The 18,597-nt window shown below is 39.5% G+C and overlaps 1 protein-coding gene across 6 annotated transcripts in view; it reads right to left on the reverse strand.

Moving 5' to 3' along the window:
- epha8 (eph receptor A8) overlaps nucleotides 1-18,597 on the reverse strand; it is a 185,594-nt gene that overhangs the window by 8,530 nt on the left and 158,467 nt on the right. For 3 of the 6 annotated variants that reach the window (XM_074678989.1, XM_074678970.1, XM_074679015.1), the window contains exons 12-19: nucleotides 16,640-16,707; nucleotides 16,192-16,317; nucleotides 15,519-15,704; nucleotides 11,997-12,058; nucleotides 9,142-9,369; nucleotides 2,745-2,894; nucleotides 2,472-2,662; nucleotides 1,444-1,602 (exon numbers count right to left, since the gene is read on the reverse strand). In XM_074678989.1, the coding sequence (XP_074535090.1) occupies nucleotides 1,444-1,602; nucleotides 2,472-2,662; nucleotides 2,745-2,894; nucleotides 9,142-9,369; nucleotides 11,997-12,058; nucleotides 15,519-15,704; nucleotides 16,192-16,317; nucleotides 16,640-16,707 (1,170 nt within the window). The remainder of the gene's footprint in view (nucleotides 1-1,443; nucleotides 1,603-2,471; nucleotides 2,663-2,744; nucleotides 2,895-9,141; nucleotides 9,370-11,996; nucleotides 12,059-15,518; nucleotides 15,705-16,191; nucleotides 16,318-16,639; nucleotides 16,708-18,597) is intronic. The other 3 variants (XM_074678999.1, XM_074678978.1, XM_074679007.1) reach the window with 2 other exon arrangements.

Here is an 18,597-nt window from a genome sequence, read left to right on the forward strand (position 1 = left end):
AACATGTTAAAAACAGAAAGAAACTTTCTGGGGTTAACAAACTTCACTAAACCTGTTTTGACAAATGGGCCTCATGTGATCGAGAGCAATGATTGTCAACACCCCTAAAATACTGGCGCTGAGACCAGGGACTGCAGATAGACCGGTATGGTTTTTCAGGGCCGACAGTGCTGATACCGATTAGTAAGGGGGCTGATGATGATATTTGGAGCCACATATCAGTGCCAAAAAAGGACCTAATAGACCTCATTTGACTGATTGCTTGAAAAAAAAATGTTAGTGCACATATTGCTATGTTTCATTTATGAATCTGCCACCTCTGATACCGTTGTCATTCTGGTTCGGTCACCCTTTGGAGTCTTGGGGCAGCAAAGGCGTAAAACAGAACAAACTGTTTGGGTTGTTTTTATATAAAATTTAACCCTATTTAGGATTTTAACATAACTGATGAAATGTTCACTTTTAAATAGTTTTAGATTTGGGATTTACGACTCCCCAAGAGTTTCCAAACCCTTCTATAGGAGCTGCTGATCTGGAAAACAAAACTACTGGCTGGTCATGTTGATTGACTAGACTTTAACACAAGGCTGCAACAAACCATGATTCTACAGGCTGTGCTCAATTAGTGAGTTTTCATTTTCCTTTATATATCTACATGTTTGTTTCTTTCAAATCTGTCAACAGAAGTAGTTAGCCGATGTGAAGCTGACCTCTCAAGTTAACCAAAACCATCGACACAGGACAACAGAGATGTTTACTCAAGGCTTTTGTAGATAACTTTCAACATAGACCTATGCTATGAACTTTATGTTATAAAGAAGTAGTCACGTAGTGTGTAATGGCCATCAAAGGTAACATTAATGAAGCATTGTAGGAGGGTCCTTGTATGTTCAGTGGAAGGGTCTCATTAAAAATTTTTTTTTCTTTCTTTTTATCCTCTTAGATTTCATATATTTTTCCCCCATATTTTATTTGTATTTTGTCTTTCTTTTCTTTTCATTCCCTTTCTTTTTTTTATTTTTTATTTTATTTCATTTTATTTTTCCTTCCTTGGGAGGTGGGGGTGGGTGGGGCAAGGGTGTGGGTTAAAAATAAAAACTGTCATCTTATCACTGATATTGTATCAGGATAGACATATCTGTTGTCTTGTATTTTGTTTAATCATTTTTTCCCCACAAAAAAAATAGGAAAGGTCTCATTAGATGGAGCTGTTGAGGTGATAATTAACAGTAAAGAGGAGCGCTGAGAAACAAGAGTGAACGAACTGGTTTTATCTCCTCTGTGAAGATTTACTGGAACTTTTAAACTATGATAAAGCTTCAGTCTAACTAATCAAATCCAGAGTGTTTCTGGCTCTACAGGGTCTTTAAGCCTACAGAGCCCACAGGTTACCAGCTGACAGATCACCTCCACCTCTCACCCTCCATCATGGCCTGTACTTACCCTTGGTTCATGCTTATGATATGTCCCAGAGTGTGGTACCCCCCTGCTGCAAAGTGGTCCTTGTAGCGGCCCATCTTTATGGTGTCCAGCCACTCGTTTACTGAGTTACAGCTACTGAAGTCTGGGATAGCTCTCTCCATCAGTGGAGGACTGCTTAAACTGCGTCCGAGGGGGAGACGGATGACCATAGATACAGAGAGAAAGAGAGGAAGATGAATGGGAAGACAGAAAGATTAGTGGAAGGGAGTCCGAGAGAGGAAAAGGAGTCAAAAAGTGAGCAGGAGGCAGAGCGGCCGGGGAAGGGGGGGCTTTGAGATGCGTTAGTAGCAGAGGCAGGAAATCAATAGCAGTTAAAATGATAGAGAAGAGGGGGATGCTGTGGTTGCAGGACTGCTGCTTTGGCTAGATTAATACAGGGGAAAATCCTTCACACTCCTCCTCCTCCTCCTCCTCTCACCTCACACTCAGAAGCTGGGTGTCATGCACCGCTGACTCTGTAGGACCTGCGATCCGAACAGAGCAATTTACGCAGGTCCGGCTCCAGCTCGGGTGTCCTCTCAATCCTGCTGCTGGATTCACTGCGGATCAATGTCAATACCGCAGCTGGGCTTTAACTTAACGCACAGCGCGTCTATCAGAGATGAGCTTATCGGAAAAATGGACGCGACCGCTCCCTTCATCTACTGGAAGAACTTTGAGGGAAACTTTGGGCTGCTACTTTATCCCACTGTGCGCATGTTGGAAAGCAGCTGGATCTGATTGGATTTACTCTGCCTCCCACACCAGGACAGTTGCTAAGGAGCCTAACTGTCTGTCACCATACATTGTCCAGGAGATCATCTCCTCAGCCTCTCGCAGGCGGCGTCTAGCTTTGATTTGCAGCTTAATCCGCTAATCACATGAACCAATATTTGATTAAATGTTGGCGAACTGTCGCGCCAAATTAAATCAAAAGACTCCTCGGCATGTGACACAATGCACCCATGTTGCCTTTCAGCAAATATGGATCTATTCAGCAGCCCACCCACCTGCAGAGCGTGTCCATAGACTTCAGGTTCTCTGGGTTGCGGATTAGCTTGTCAAGAACAGTGACTATCTGGCAGAAGCGCGGCCTCTCGTTGCGATCCTTCTGCCAGCAGTCCAGCATGAGTGTGTGTAGAGCGCCGGGGCAGCCCATAGGAGCGGGCAGCCGGTAGCCCTCCTCCACTGATTTGATCACCTGACAGAGCAGAAAACAGGAGTCAGGAGAGATGTATTTGATGAATTCACAGGCTGGGTTGTATTTAACAAAAAGCACTCACGTCTCTGTTTGTGAGGTTCCAGTATGGCCGCTCCCCGTAGGACATCACCTCCCACATGACCACTCCGTAGCTCCACACGTCGCTGGATGAGGAGAACTTCCTGTACGCAATGGCTTCTGGTGCCGTCCAGCGGATCGGAATTTTCCCGCCCTGTCAGGATCATAACAAGGAATGAACAGGAGATTTATTTTAAAACATCTTTAGGTTAACCTTGATTTTAAGGTTTTTAATCTTCATCTTATTTAATTTCTTTTATAACTATATGATTGTGTAAGGGATATTTCTATTTATAGCCTGTCATTTCTTCCCCCTCTGAACCACAGAGCTTCAGTCTCATCCAAAAGCTATGTGAGTCACAGTGTTGCAGTGGGTGATTTGTTTGTTTATTACCCTGACACACAAAATGTTTATTTTGACTCAGTGAAACACACAGTGTCATGCTGCTGGAAACGCCGGCTCCAGCACCAGAGCTGGCAATATTCACCGCTAAGAATAGTTCAGAACAAATGCACATCGTTCACATTTTTCACGAGAGTGAAAGAGCTCAGAGCAGGTTTTCTACTTCTGGTCTGTCTTACTTCTTGGTCTTTATAAAAAAAAAATATAGATATTGCATTTATTTCTCTTTAACTGCTGTAGGGAGCAGTCAAACACACATGTTCCAACATATAACTGTGTATGTGTGAGAACAAATGTTCTCTCAGGCTGTTGAATCTGCAGACACCACTGGTGTAACATGATTTTAGCCCTTTAACCCTTTGAACCCTGATCTTCTTTTTCAGGCGTATGCTTGAAAATTGCAAGCCCATAATATAGTGGGTATTTTACTGCAACCACAAGGTCTATTTACATAATTGAAGTGTCATATTAACAGGAAAAACTGAGAGATTTGTTGAGATTTCTTGAGATGTGTTAATATGAGTGTATGTGATAATGGTGAAAAGTAAAATAAGATGGCACCAAGCAAAAATTTTAACAAGTAGGTTTGCTTGAAGGAAGGAAAAATATCTCTTTGAAATTGATACAGCTGCAGCTCTAAACCGTTATACCTTTAAGGTCATAAGTGTTATTTTGTGTGAATTTTACAGCTTTGACTCAGTGAAGTACTCTTAGTGATTCCCTCTGATACTTTGGTTTATATTGTTGAGTCTCTGCTTTCTTCTCAGGTGTTAATCTTTTGTTCTGCATGTAATGACGGCACAGCAGTAGATCCATAAACATGGAGTGGGCTGACACGTTGGAGCTGCACAGAGCTTGATTTGTTGTGATTCATTTAGTTATTTGAGTTGTATTTGTGGCATGTAAAAAATTTGTATATGGTCATGTAGCCTGGGCTCTGGTTTGAGTTGATGTGCAACGTCACTGTATTCTTTCGTGATTAACCCCTTGATGCCTGTTGTCCCAAATTTGCAACTTATACTGCCAGATCTTGATGCAGCTGAAATGACCTTTTTATCTCATTATTACCTAGTGATCCATATTCTACACAAACATCGTATCAAATCCACTATGCCACAATATATTGGTCAGGGGATGAACTTTTCTGCCTATGTTTATAATATAACTTAGTTATTACTACTGTGTGTACTATACTCAAATTTACAATCTCCACTCAATTTAACATCTGTAAGAATGCAACACATGAAAACAGTCTATTTTTATAGTTGTTCATTAATTCGAGCAGCAAGGGGTAAAAACATTATTTCACACTGTTTGCCAAGTGATATCAAAGTCCCCAGATTGGGGGTTCAAAGAGTTAACTTTAACCGTCTGCTCTGTCCCGTTTGTTGTCTCCTTTTTCATGATAGTTTTATAAAGAATAACAGTGAATGTAGGTGTGACAATATTTTCTTATTACCATAGTCACACTAATGAAGATGATAAACATAAACCATGGATCAAATGATGCTACATAATATGTCAAATCCATCCAAAGTGATCAACCAACACACATAGTCAAGAGAAAAGAAAAGGACACTTTGAGGATTATTCATTTGGCTTTGATTGTAGTGACACCTTTGGCTGACATCTGGAGTGTTTTTCTGTGATTAAGACTCCATTTCCTTTTGCCGTGAGAATGTGACTCATGTCAAAGTGTTTGTTCTGGAGAGCAGATCTTCATTTTGGCTCTATTTTTCCCAGGATGCAAAGTGACATGGTTATAAAGTTATTTTTAGTTATATATAGATATTAATTGAAATGTGACCACAAGAAAACTTTTTCAACTTTGTTTAACTGTAGTTTAGTAGCAGGCTATATTGGTGCCCCAAAACATGTCTGTAATGTGTAATGTAAGTGAATCCTGGTTATTTCCTGCCAGTCATCTACCAAGCAGAGCTAACATAACCTCACTCTTTATTTTATTGATAGACTCTCAAGTTTGAACAGACCACTGCAGAATAACTGCTGACTGTGGGTTGGAATCAACATTAGCACAAACAGATTAGCCCGCGGTTTAGCTCGTGCTCTATCTCTCTCCTGTTAAGCTTTCTTCTGCTCTGACCTCCTTTTTCTTTTTGACAGAGCAGCTCCAGTGTCCAACAAGAAATCATTTTCAGCAGAGAAAAACACAGATCTCTCTTCTCACTCTTAAAGTTTGCTGTCTCTCATAATGTCATCATCGGAGCTTTCAGTTGATGGATTGCATTTGAGTTCTCCCAAGAAAATCTGACCCGACCACAGATACTGAGAAATAGCATTTAGGAATAACATATTTTGTTAATCTAATTTTTAATCATGGGTTGTGAACAGGCAAATATGCAAATGCAAACATTTCAAGATGACTTTTAAAGTCATTTAAATAACACCTGAAATGTGTACACAGGTTTAGTGCTTAACCATTAACCACAGCGTGGTTTAATTACTTCACAGCAGCTAAAAGCATCTGTTGAAAACAAGGTCCAGAGCAGACTTACAGACGGCGGTGAATACTTTAAGTGTTATGTGGATATAAAAGTGACACTTCATTAAGTTATCAAATAGAAACCTCACATCTCTAACAAGCGAGGCGCTCCACATGTTACAAAGCAGTCCATTACACACACTCAGTGTCCTGCTGAGCTTTTAAATCAGCGCCACATTTCTTCAACCTCAACTCCTGATCTTAAAGATTCAGGTTCTTCAAAGTGACTGTGCGGCCTGGTTCAGTAAAACAAGCAGCCTTCTTCACGTGATCCAGATTTCCCAGCAGTAATATGGACTGTTTAACCTCCAACTACTATCAGTCATTAATTCTTCATGTGCTGTGATGATGCTGTAGAGTTTGTAATGTCACAGAGACGCTGCGTGTAATCACCTTGCTCTCTGTAATCAGATTGCTGTGATTTAACAGACTGTAACAGACAGACGTGTCAGACGCTGATTTCCATCTGTGTGCTGTGAGCTGATAGCATCGGGCTCTGGAAGGAGCCACCTTGGCCTTTTCTTTGAGTTTAGATTTAATAGATTTGTTCCCATCAGGCTGCAGGTTTAATATTGGCCTGCTCGCTCCTGAAGGGTTTTACCTCACTCCTGCTCTCGTGGCGCTTTGATTGCATTTGTATTGCTTTTTACAGTTGTGTTTGTTGTGATGCCACTTTCAGATGACAGATGTTAGTGGAGCTGCCTCATAAAACATTTATATATATGAATGGCAAATGCATTTTTAGTTGTCAGTTAGATTCATAAGATACAAAGACATGGCTCTTCAAAATCATGATCTAATAACTGTAATAACTTTCTGCTGGGGTAAAACTCAACTCAACGTTTTTATATTTACTCTTGGATTCATAAGTGTCGACAGTCACACCACTTTTTCAAACTGAAGTTTTTCTTCCAGGTACTTTTTAATAATTAAAGCTCAGTGTAAGTTCAAGTGAGGAATCTATCTTTCTGTTTCATGGAAACACACAGAGCCTCACCTCTTGCCTCTCTCATCAGATGGATATGACACTTTCTTTTTGTTTAAGCAGCCAGGTTCTGCCACAGCCTCCTCCAGCTATTCCAAATGCTGAAAGTGAGCTAAAAATAACTCTGTCAAGTCAGTCAAATCTAAGTCTGACCTTTCTAAACCCTCCTCTGGCCCATTCACCACTCATTTATCACATTCAGTGTCCAAGTGGAGCTTTTCCTCCTCATCGCCTGTGTCCTGGGTCCAACCTGTGTTACTCTACATTTGACTTTACCACTCATAAAAAAAGAAGATATTTAGATGAGGTAAATCAGCACATTTAATATTCCTGTTTACTCATAATGAGTTGTTTTCCTGTCAAAGTGAATGTGCAGAAAAGTCACGATGTTCAAACTAAAAATGCTGACCATGTCAGTAACAGGGAGCCAAAGATGCAAACTTCAACTTTGCATAATTTCTCATGATGAACGCAATTTTTAAGAACTGTTTTGGAATATAACAGGCATCAAAGTGGAGTGCTTCATCACATCAAATGGTGGGTGTAGCTGTAGGCTGTCAAAGAAGACGTTAAATGATGTCATTGTTCAGTTAGCATCACTTAACTGAAAATTGAAATGTAAATGTCATGGACACTGTAGGAGGGAGGAAAAACATTGCAGGAGGGAAAATGTTTAGAGCTAAAAATGAAAAACTTTTTCTGTCAGTTCTCTCTCTTTTTTTAAATATCAATATATCATCTCACCTCCTCTATTTGGGCCTGGGAATAGTAAAAGTGACTCAAAGAGACAAACACATGTCAGTTCATTTGCATACAGTCACCTGCTCTGGCTCATGGACTGTATGAGAGGGGCTGCTGCACGAGCAAAGCTTGGTTTAGGCTTGACATGTCTGTGGCGTCACTTTAGTGGCTTCGCCCCCTGCATGGTGCTTTTTAAGCTGAAAATATCCACATCGCCCAGATCTGGGAATTTCTAACTTTGGAATAGAGGCGTGGATGAACAGGAGCTCCTAGAATCCCGAGCATGAAAAACACTGGCACAGAGACATCACTGTAATAACAGTGTGATGAGCAGTTCCTGTTGTAAACAGTTGTTAAATGTTGTAAACAGTAGGGTTGGGAGGAAAATTCAAAAATCCATATATCAGGATTTTTTGTTTGACAATATAAAAATTGGGATTCTTTGTCAAAAACAGTTTTTTTTGGACTGTATGGTCAGTGGACATTAAGTGTGTAAAAACAATAAATGATTTTTCTATCGTGGATTCTTATTGTTGTTACAATATCCACCTAAGAGAGGGGTCCACGACAGTCCCTGCTGCTCGCTACTCATTGAAAAGCAGCAGGTGCTGGAGATCAATACGCTGCAAAAAGCTAAATCCTATCAAGTGTTTTTGTCTTATTTACAGTAGAAAATGTCTTTTTAGACTTAAATGGAGCCACATTCACCTGACTAGCCCCCAAAAATGTCTTGTTTTAAGTTATTTAAAGAAAAAATGAGGTCTGAACCACTTGTAACATTTTTTTTTTTAAATCTGCCAATGGAACAAGAGAGAAGTTACTCGTATTAAGACAGTATTTATGTTGAAATTTATGTGTTGAAAAATATGGGATCATTACAAACAGGAAGTAGTAGAGGTTGTTGTTTTACTGCATTTCCTGTTTTTCAGGTGGAAAGGCAAATGTTTTGAGCTCTGAGCAATTATTTCACATTTTTTCATTCTTTGATTTGTCTCACAACTTAATGCAGTTTTTATTTTACATGTTGTACATTTTCAGCTGTCATGCACTACTTTTGTGCATGTCATTTCACAATTTTGCATTGCAGTATTTGGTGTCAGCATTTAACGCATTTTCTGCAAGGAAATGCATTTTTCTAGTTTAGTTTCAAATTTTCTAGAAAAATTTTCTAATTTCATTGGCAGAATTATTTTTCCTTTCATGAGTGATTCAGACCTCATTTTTTGTCTTTGAATTACTTAAAACAAGATTTTTTTTCTGGACTGAAAAGTTGAATGTGGCTCATACCAAGTGTAATGAGACAATTTTTACTTAAAATAAGAAAAAAAACACTTAATAAGATTTCAGTTTTTTGCAGTGTACATGCTTTAACATCAGTCTCCAAACTCCAGAGAGGTCACTTGATTTGTCACTAGCCCCTTTTTTCGAACAAAAACAAACAAAAAAAGTCGGTAAATATTGCAACAAAGTTGGCAACACTGTTCTCAAGAAGCACCAAAGAAAGCTTCCTCATGATTGACACCAACTGTCTGTGACATAAAAAGATCTGGATCACAACAACCCACATGTTTAATTTGGATGAAAATACATTACACTGTCCTGAACACCTGTTTAAAGATGTTACTGCTGTCCCACTCTTGACATTTTGCAGGTGTGCCCCTTGCCGTCATTTTTTCAGGTTGATCATTTTTTTCCAGTCCTGTTATCTTTAAATGCCTCTCCCTTACTGTGTGTGAAATTGTGTGTGTGTGCGCTTCATTAATGCTTGCCTCAATGTGGAAACTCACACTGGTGGTGTATGCAGCGTCCGGGTCATCCTCCAGCACCCGGGACAGGCCAAAGTCAGACACCTTACACACCAGGTTGCTGTTGACCAGGATGTTGCGGGCAGCCAGGTCTCTGTGGATGTAGCCCAGGTCAGACAGGTAGGTCATACCTGCTGCAATGCCGCGCAGCAAGCCCACCAGCTGGATGATGGTGAACTGGCCGTCGTGTCTCTGCAGGGAGGCAGAAAAGAAAAGGGAGAGAAATTAGGAAGGAGGGGGAAGCAGAGCGAGAGAGATTTCTGTGAAGATTAAAAACACATGATGGTATAGGAGCAGGAAAGATGAGCAGAGTGATAACAGAAAAGATTTTAATCAAGATAGAGAGGAGGGTAAGATAAGAGAATAAAACATGACAGGGATTTGCCTTTTAGTAATAATCCACATTCATATACGCACATACTGCAGCTGGTTGACATTGTGGATGTACTACAATGTTAAATCAACTCATATCTCATTAAAAAACTTTGACATTACTGCTCAAAGCTCTGCTGCTGTGGTGGCAAGATTCACTGATGTTCAGGGAGTCAAATGGTTTCCAGGAAGTGTGATCTACCAGGTCTTCCTCCTGTTTTACCACTCGGAGTACTTTAATACGACGTCTTTTATCAACTCATTCACTGTACTTTCATACCATGATGTTTTTTTTCTTACCTAAATGTGTCTGGTTTTCTCTTCAGGCTTTGCGTGCTGCTTGAGATGGTTCCAGTCTGTTTTTGACAATGAAATCATAAACTTCTAACTTGTAACTCGCAGTGTCTCCTCAGGATATTCTCACTATTTACGACTTCCAGACTGACTTGGATTGCACTGAGATCAACTGATCTCCGTGTACCAGAAAGTGCTTTTTCTTCACATCTTATTTATTTTAGTGTTGTTTTGCTTGATTCGGTATTAATTTCTTATTTATTTGGACTTCCATTAATATTCCCACATTGCCTTATAGTGCAGTGGTTCCCAACCTTTTTAGTCTTTTGTACCCCCGATCCTTTTTGTCTTGCAATGAATACCCCTACACTTATGCAAGGTAATGATTCCTCAAAAGCAGAATATGATAATTAAATGACTATTTATTATTATTATTATTTCTCCTTAATTTGGATATTTACTCTCTTCCATTTCTTCTTTTTAATTCAGTTAATCATAAAAATAAATATGTTGCCTTGAAAATAAAATGGCAAATAAATAAACACAAAATCAATATGATCAACCTGCCTCCGTTATGTATAGTTCTTGTAACATTTCCCGAAAAAAATAGTTTTGTTGAATAAGTCCACTTTAAACAGGCACTTGAACTTTAAAATCAGAACAAAACACTTAAAAAAACAACAATTATAATTCAGACTCATTTGTCATCATTCATCTAAGCTTTGATAAAACACTTGACTTTCATACTTGTCTGTCAGCAGGTAAGCAACTGTTTTGATTTTGGTGCTACTGTGCCACAGGTTATCCATTTTATTGACGGGCTTATTTCAGTCCTTACAAGTTGGAAATAAACTATTTAACCTGTCCACGTACCCACTGCAATGTGTTTGCATACCCCTAGGGGTACACGTACCACTGGTTGGGAATCGCTGTTTTAGTGTATCATGGCAAATTTGGTTAGCAAACTTACCCCTGGGGTATTTATAAATATTTTGGATTAATTTATTCTCATTACTATTCCTTCTCTCAATCCATTCTCATTCTGAGTCTCATGCTGAATCTCAGTTTGACCCTGAAAGTGGTTTATGGAAGCTCTGATCAAACCGTCAACCCTCTGAGACAGAGATAAACGACTTTGCGACTGAGCCAGTGCTTCCCCAAGTCTTGTAATCTGACATTTCCCTTTTTGTAACCATGTGTTTTAGAAACACTGATCTCATTCACCTGCACATATGTTAAAACTATATAAAAGTGAGTAAAAAAATTATATCTCAGGGGCTTCTGGGACATTAATTAAATAAACAAGACAAGGATTAATGCTGAAACCTAAAGGCTCTGTGAGGACTGTGGTGATTGCAGTGACACCTTTGGTCAGAATTGGTAGTGTTCTCCCAGGATAATAACTCAGTTTCCCATGAGTACATTCACCAACTGTTGTAGAGACACGACAAAAGGATTGTATGAAGAGCAAATTTTCTCCGCTGATACTGTTCTTTGTTCAAGACAACTTCTCCCAGGATGCAAAGCAACAAGGTAATGTATTTATTTGTATTACATAGAGCTTTTGTTTGAAACGTGACACTTTTGCTGGCTCCAGGCCCAAGCAAACTTTTTGATCTCAGTGTCCTGAAGGGGAGCAGACTGTTTACTCTCAGCCCGGTGCAGTGAGACGTGTCTGTAAAATGTAACGTTAGTGAATCCTGGTCATGTCCAACCAGTGCTCATCCAACCTCCAACCTCACCAAGCAGAGCTAACGTAACCTCACTCTTTATTTTATCGATGGATGAAGTGTCCTTAAGGGAAGTTTAAGTTTATGTGCCGTAAATCAATTTAAAATCCAATTCAGCCACAGGAAACTGAGGAATATAATTTATAAATAAACTATTTTGGTGCTGATAATCTCATTTTAAACTGGGGATTATAGATAAGCAAATGTGAAACTATTTCAAGTTCACATAAAATCCTCATGGTGCCTCAAAGCTTCAAGATGTTGGATTTTATGTTCACAGCACATTGGCTGAGAGAAGCTCTACCAGTCAGTGGATGGTGAAAAACTAACTTAACAAACAAAACGAAAAACAGAAAAAGATACAAATAAAAAACAAAAGCTTCCCTTCACTAGTTTTATGCATGTAAACCTCTGAATACTCACCCTGAGGAAAGAGTCCAGAGAGCCGTTCTCCATGTACTCTGTGATGATCATCACTGGTTTACCTGAGGAGACAGAGACATTAAGGCTTCATATGTTCAAATTGTAGATTATGTGTAGGTTTTTGAATTATGATATGAATGAAAACGTTTGATACTACAACAACAAAAACAACAAACCAACAACAGTATAGTTCTTAATTCTGAAAAATAGAAAAAAACTGGATTTAAATACACAAGTAAAATAATCTGCAGCTGTGTGTTTCATTATTGTTTAACAATTAAAGTCTTTTTGAGTCCCAGATGGGAAAACTTGACTTCCCGCCAAGGGTGCAGAATAAAAGAAACACAATTACAGAAAGTACCAAGACAAAAAAAAAAAAAAAAAACTAAAATGAAATAAAGAAAATAAAAAAGACTGAAAGAACTGGACTGGGACAAGAATCTACTCAGATGATATAGCTGTGTCCAGATTCCACACGACACGAGAGGCTCTGAGCAGATTCTCAATTTTGTGGCATTATCAACAAGAAATGAGAAGTGGGGATAGATTAGTTAAAGAAAGTGCTGCTCTATGCTACGCAGATAGAGGAGACTGTGATTTTCTTCTATTGTGAGCAAAAGAATAAAAGAAATAATGAGAATTTTGGTGAGACGGCATTTTGAAATTTGGATCAAAAAAGGTGACAAAAATATATTTTAGATCCGTATCAGAAGTTGAAATAACAAGATTTTTTACTGGCTTTTGCTGCCTGTCTAACCCCGTCTATCCTCATGCTTTAGAGACGTTGGGAGCCTTATGGCAGATTATGTAGCTCACTGCTTGAGAATAATAGGGATGAGTTCTCAAACTGAGTACTTATCTTTTTATTAAAGCACAACTGTTCCTAAGAAATTAAAAGTTTGAATATTAGCTGAAAAAAACAGAGTGAGACAAAACTTATTGAATGAGAGTTGGTTTCTGGAACTTGTGGCATCTTAGAGTGGAGCTAAATTATTTTAAAGTATTCATATATTTAACTTGTGAACTGGCCCTTTCTTATACTTGGTTTAAAAAAAGTTTTGGATGAGTAAGGGCATCTTCATGATCTGTAACATTGCTTAAGGTTTAAAGAGGGAGTTGGTTTATAAAATTATCCCCAGTTTTACCATCCCAGCAGAGATAACTTTAAACTTTAGCTTCATTTTTATCTTACCCTTCCAGTAAAATACTACAAGTTTAAATGGCTCCATGTGGAGATTTAAAAATCGGCAAAGTTTAAGCCAACTTTTTTTTTATCTTTTCCCACAGCTCACAAGAGGTTACTTCAACAAAAGTTAATTCATACCCTAGCTTAGATGAGAGAGAAGCTCTCACATGCTAACAAGGGGTCGAAAGTTCAGCAAGTTGCACAAGGCCTACACGCAGATAATGATATATGCAAATAACCTGTAAATACATTAAAGGGTGATGATGATGATGATGATGATTTGATTTATTTCGGTCATGTCAGCACACTTATACAATATCACACATTTTCAATAGATCACATTGTACATGTCCGAAAGGGAAGACGGGAGAAGCAGAGCTTATCTAGTCCCGTCCCCATTCCCTAAATATTTAGTGTCCTCTTTTCACATATCATCAGATTATTATGAATTTTGATTCCATTTACAGATGTACGACATAATTCTTGATTGTCTTTTAGTGTCCATATTTGATCGTTACTGTCCATCACTTTTCTTACAACATCACTTCATTCACAGTCATTGTTTTGGAACATTTTGACCTTGATAATTGATTCTTCAATTAAGGGAGTTTTTCTGTCCCCAGGGTAGATTTCTAGGAAGAAAAATGTAAAGTATCGGTGTCTCATTGATATTATTTTAATACTAATTTTGTGTGTTGAAAATTCGAATGTGAAAGAGATTCACTGTTTTGGGCTTGTCACCTGTTAAATGGTAATGACGTAACAGTAATGACAAATTTCACTTCTTGCAGATAATATTGGTTAAGTTTTAGACTTGCTAAGCTAACAGGTTAGCTAGCATACAATTTGCACAAAATACATGTAAATACAGTGAAATTTCCCACTAATTAGTTGAAATATTCAAGTAGTAACTTGTTTAGGAATGACGCTTAATGAATATACTCTAACATCAGGGTGTAAAAAGGAACAAATTACTCACATATGTGGGCATCAAAAAGTCAGGCTTCTGCCTCATGTCTTGGATGTTTTCCTCTGGAGCATCTCCTTAGCATGCAACAATGTCAGAAACTTCTTCTAAAAACTTTATTAGTTTGTCAAAGGTGAGTGTGATAGTAATGACAGAAGTATAGAGGGATTATCAGTCTATGTTATCATAAAGATGTGCACACATCTTGACTGCAGAAGCAGTTTTTAGCTCCATTCATTCAGATGAGTTAGCATTTTTTTAACACTAAATCCAACCTGTCATCAGATTAAAATTGTACGGTTGTTCTGTGGTCAGTTTGTAGAAACGATACGATGCAACAGAGGTAACATCCATCAAGTTTTGATCATCACAGAGCAACCAGTGTTTTGGAGTTAATAGTAACCATGCTAACTGGTAACTCTCAGACGACAGTATCATTGATTTACAGCCGAGAGTCACCAGTTAACAGGGTCACACTTTACACTGAAACACCAGCAAGGTCTGCGGGTGAATAATTAACTCTGGGTGTAATTTTCTGGTTCTTTTCTTATGAACCGGGTCTGAGACTCAGCAGTCTTGTGTTTTCCTGATTTATTGACACGTTTACGTCCTGGTCTGTCACAGTCTGGTAAGTGTCCACGGATAATGCAGTCATGGGCATCAAGTATTTAAATTGCTCCCTGGGTACGCGCCGTATTTTTCCGCTAAAAACGTTTTTCCATCCAATATCTGTCCACTTGCTGATCTCTTCATCCACTCACTGCTATTTCACAAACCTAGGAGCTGTTTTCCATGCGTAAAAGTGGTAATATTTGGTTTAAAAATTATTTTTTTGGTGATTGACTCCTCCACGTCAGTTAACAAACCATTATACTCCGCAGTGCTTCTGCACCCAAGTTGCACGTGCATTTGGCATTGTTAATAAACAAATAATCCCTCTCTAAGGGACAGTCATATATATTAATTGCAAGTTGAACAAATATATAAACTATATGAATTTGAAAAAAATCTTTTTAAGTTGTTATGATAACAGGTCAAGTGAATATTTAGATGAATTTAGCACTTTTATTGCTTTATTATAGATGAGATGTTAAAACACCTGGATTGGGAGAAGCGCTAAACAGTGAAATTCTTGCACATTTGAATCTTTTAACACACAGAAAGTAGTAGTAAAAAGTATTAAATATCACCATTGAGACGCAGTTATTTTTTTCATTGTTTCTTTAACTTAACTCTTACAAATACAATAATTGTTTTTTGTAAAAACATTTTTTCTTGGAAATCTGGAAAACTCCCTTAATTGAGGAATCACCCTAAAATGATTAAATCTTTGTGTTGATGTGAATGTTTATCTTTAGAAGCAGCATACTCTGTGTCACCACTCCCTCCAGGCGGATCACGTTGGGGTGGTCAAACTGGGCCATGATGGATGCCTCAGCCAGGAAGTCCCTCTTCTGTTTCTCTGTGTATCCGGCCTTCAGGGTCTTCAGGGCAACTGGGATGTCTCTCTTCCCGGGGAGTCTCATACGCCCATAACACACCTCCCCAAACTCCCCTGCAGATCACACACAAGAATGATTAAAATCAAAATTAGATCCACTCTATCTTAACATCTCAGGTTAGATATGAGAACAATCCAACATCCAGGTGAACGTCCTGTTTTTATGTGCAAATGCTGTGGCAAGCAAATCATCCATTGTCTGCTCTGTCATTATTTCTTATCTCCAGTGTAGAATAACTTTTTTTTTGGTGTGATTGCTGTTATTCTACTTTCTATTGATGTGTGTTTCTGCAGGATTTATAACTAGCCCAGCGTTCTGTGGAGCTGACACGGTGTTAGTATTCCCTCCCTGTCTGAGGAGCTTTGATTGACAGCTCCACGCAACGCTCTGATTCCGCTCTGCCATCCTCTTCTCTGCTGCACACCACAGCCTTTACACCGGCCAATGATTTTAAGTTAGCTCAGCCAATGATTCTCACCCTGTGTGTGTGTGTGAGGGTGTGTATGCGGGAGGTGTATTTGTGTGAGTTCATGGTTTTACCTGAACCAATGATTTTCTCTATTTTGATCCTGGAAGCTTCAATTTCTCGGGCAAACTCGTGCACCGCCTGGCAGGGGTCCTCGTATGTGTGCGGGTCGATATAGAACCTCGCGTCGGGGAATGACACTAAGATAAACAACATTAGCATTTGGTCACATATCAGAGAATGAGAGCAACATCGCATCTGAGCCCCTGTCACTGGTGTGTGTGGAGGGAAAACTTGATGAAAGGGGAGAAATGACTTGCAGAAAGGAGCAGACAGAGGGAAGGAGAGAATAAACAGCATGGGAGGAATAAAGCCTGTGTGCTCCTGTAATCACTCAGCGCGTGATGAAAATTGTTTGCTCTGAGGATGAACTTTATTACACGGGGATGAAAATGCGACCTCTTTGCGAGGAATGTGATCTAATCTATTACTGGTAATAATTCAGGAATGGGCCAAACATACCGTGACCGTTCTGGTAATGCATCTTCTCCTCGTCAGAGTCCTGGAAGGCTTTGCTGTAGCCACAGTGTCTGTAATAACCACACACACACACACACACATCCACAGACAAACACACACACGTGCACACACATAAACATACAGTGGGATGAATACAGGACAATCGTGAAACATTTGTACTATCAAATTCTAACCGCAGCTCATAATTAATAAATCAATAACTGTTCATCGTGAATTATTTACTTCAGCAGAGCTATTCATCACTGAGAGACGCTTAGTTATTTATAAGGAACAACCAGTCAACCTGTTCCCTCTTAATGAGCTTTACAGAGGTGATAACATAGAGAGAAGAGAGGTCAAGAAGTGTATAAAGGTTCAGCTCTTACACTCCACACTTTAGGTTAAAAAATAAACCAAACACAATGAACATGTCTCAGGAGGGCGTTTAGGAAAGACAGGGCAAAAGATTTAACACCGTTTTTTTTTTTCTCTCCCACAGATTAAACAGAGGTCTCATGCCCCCTCATGAATCTGCAGCTTTTGGCCTCTGTGTTAAGCAACAGGCAAGTAATTCAAACACTCAGCCGCCGTCGGCTGACCTTTCTGACCTCTAACAGTCCTGTGTGCACACAAACGTCTCCCCTGCCGGCGTTGTTAGTAGTGGGCTGTGCTGCTGAAGCTCCATAGAAAATGTGTCAAAAGCAGCTTCAAGATATTCTACAGAGGGTAGTGGCGTGCAAAGACTATTTGAAAGGCAGAAGCAGAAAAAAAAATTAAAGCATGTACGGTGTGTTCTAGCCGCTGAAGAAGACAGTAAGTCCTGCATGTTTCTGAAGTAACTTTAGACATGTTTATATATTATGCAGATGACATTGCCTACAGATTAAATAGCCTTAAAACAGACTAACTGAACGGACTACTCAAGTTACTTTTTTGTTTAAACCAGCCAAGTGTGTTCTGCTCACCAGGAGGGAACTTAAGAGCATTATTTGGGCTCCCAAGAGGGCAGTAAAGTATACGTTAAAGCTCACTTAAGCATGATTAGGCTCCAAAGAGGAACCTTTAACATGTGATTTGGCCCCCAAAAAGGTATTTTAGTACATGATTGGGTCCCAAAAGAGCATTCTAGTACTGTGTTTTGCTCCCGAGCACAGGATATGGCTCCAAAGGGGGCACTTGAACGCAAATTGTCTTACAAGAGGGGCGCTTCGGCACGCAATTGGGTCCCAAAAAGGCACATAAGCACAGGATCTGGCTCCCAAATAAGCTTCTTCGAGTCAGTTTAGGCACCCGAGCACAGGCTTTGGCTACCACTAGGGCACTTTAGCACAGGACTTTGTTCCCAAGCAAAAAATTTGGCTCCCAATAGGACACTTAAGTGCACAATTTTGATTCCAGGAGGGTACTTTAGCCTGTGATTTGACTCAGAAGCACTGAATTTGCTGCGCAATACGGCACTCAAGCAAGATTTGCTCCCAATAGAACACGTAAGTGTGCAATTTCCCTCCCAAGAGGACATTTTGGTTCCCAGTAGGGCACTTTAGCAGGTGATGTGGCTCTCAAGCAAAGGACTTGACCCCTAATAGGGCACTTTAGTGTGTGATTTTACTCCCATGAGGGCATTCTAGTTTCCAGTAGGGCATTTTAGCACAGGCTATGGCTACCAAGCAAAGGGCTTGCTTAAAAGGGCACCTTAGCACAGGATTAGGCTCCCATTGGGACACTATAGAGTGTGATTTTACTCCCAAGAAGGCAATTCAGTGTACAATTTTGCTCCCAGTAGAGCACTTTAGCAGTCCTTGGCCCCAAGCAAAGGACTTACCCCTAATAGGACACTTTGGTTTGCAATTTTGCTCCCAAAAGGGAACTTGAGCACAGGATTTGGCTCAGAAGCACAGGATTTGGTGCCCAATGGTGCACCTTAGTGTGCAATTTCACTCCCAAAAGAGTACTTATTTTGG

The sequence above is a fragment of the Halichoeres trimaculatus genome, unplaced genomic scaffold, assembly GCF_033239565.1.
Source record: "Halichoeres trimaculatus isolate MK-OKI-2021-1 unplaced genomic scaffold, fHalTri1.1 fHalTri1_scaffold_1, whole genome shotgun sequence".
NCBI classification, from domain to species: domain Eukaryota; kingdom Metazoa; phylum Chordata; class Actinopteri; order Labriformes; family Labridae; genus Halichoeres; species Halichoeres trimaculatus.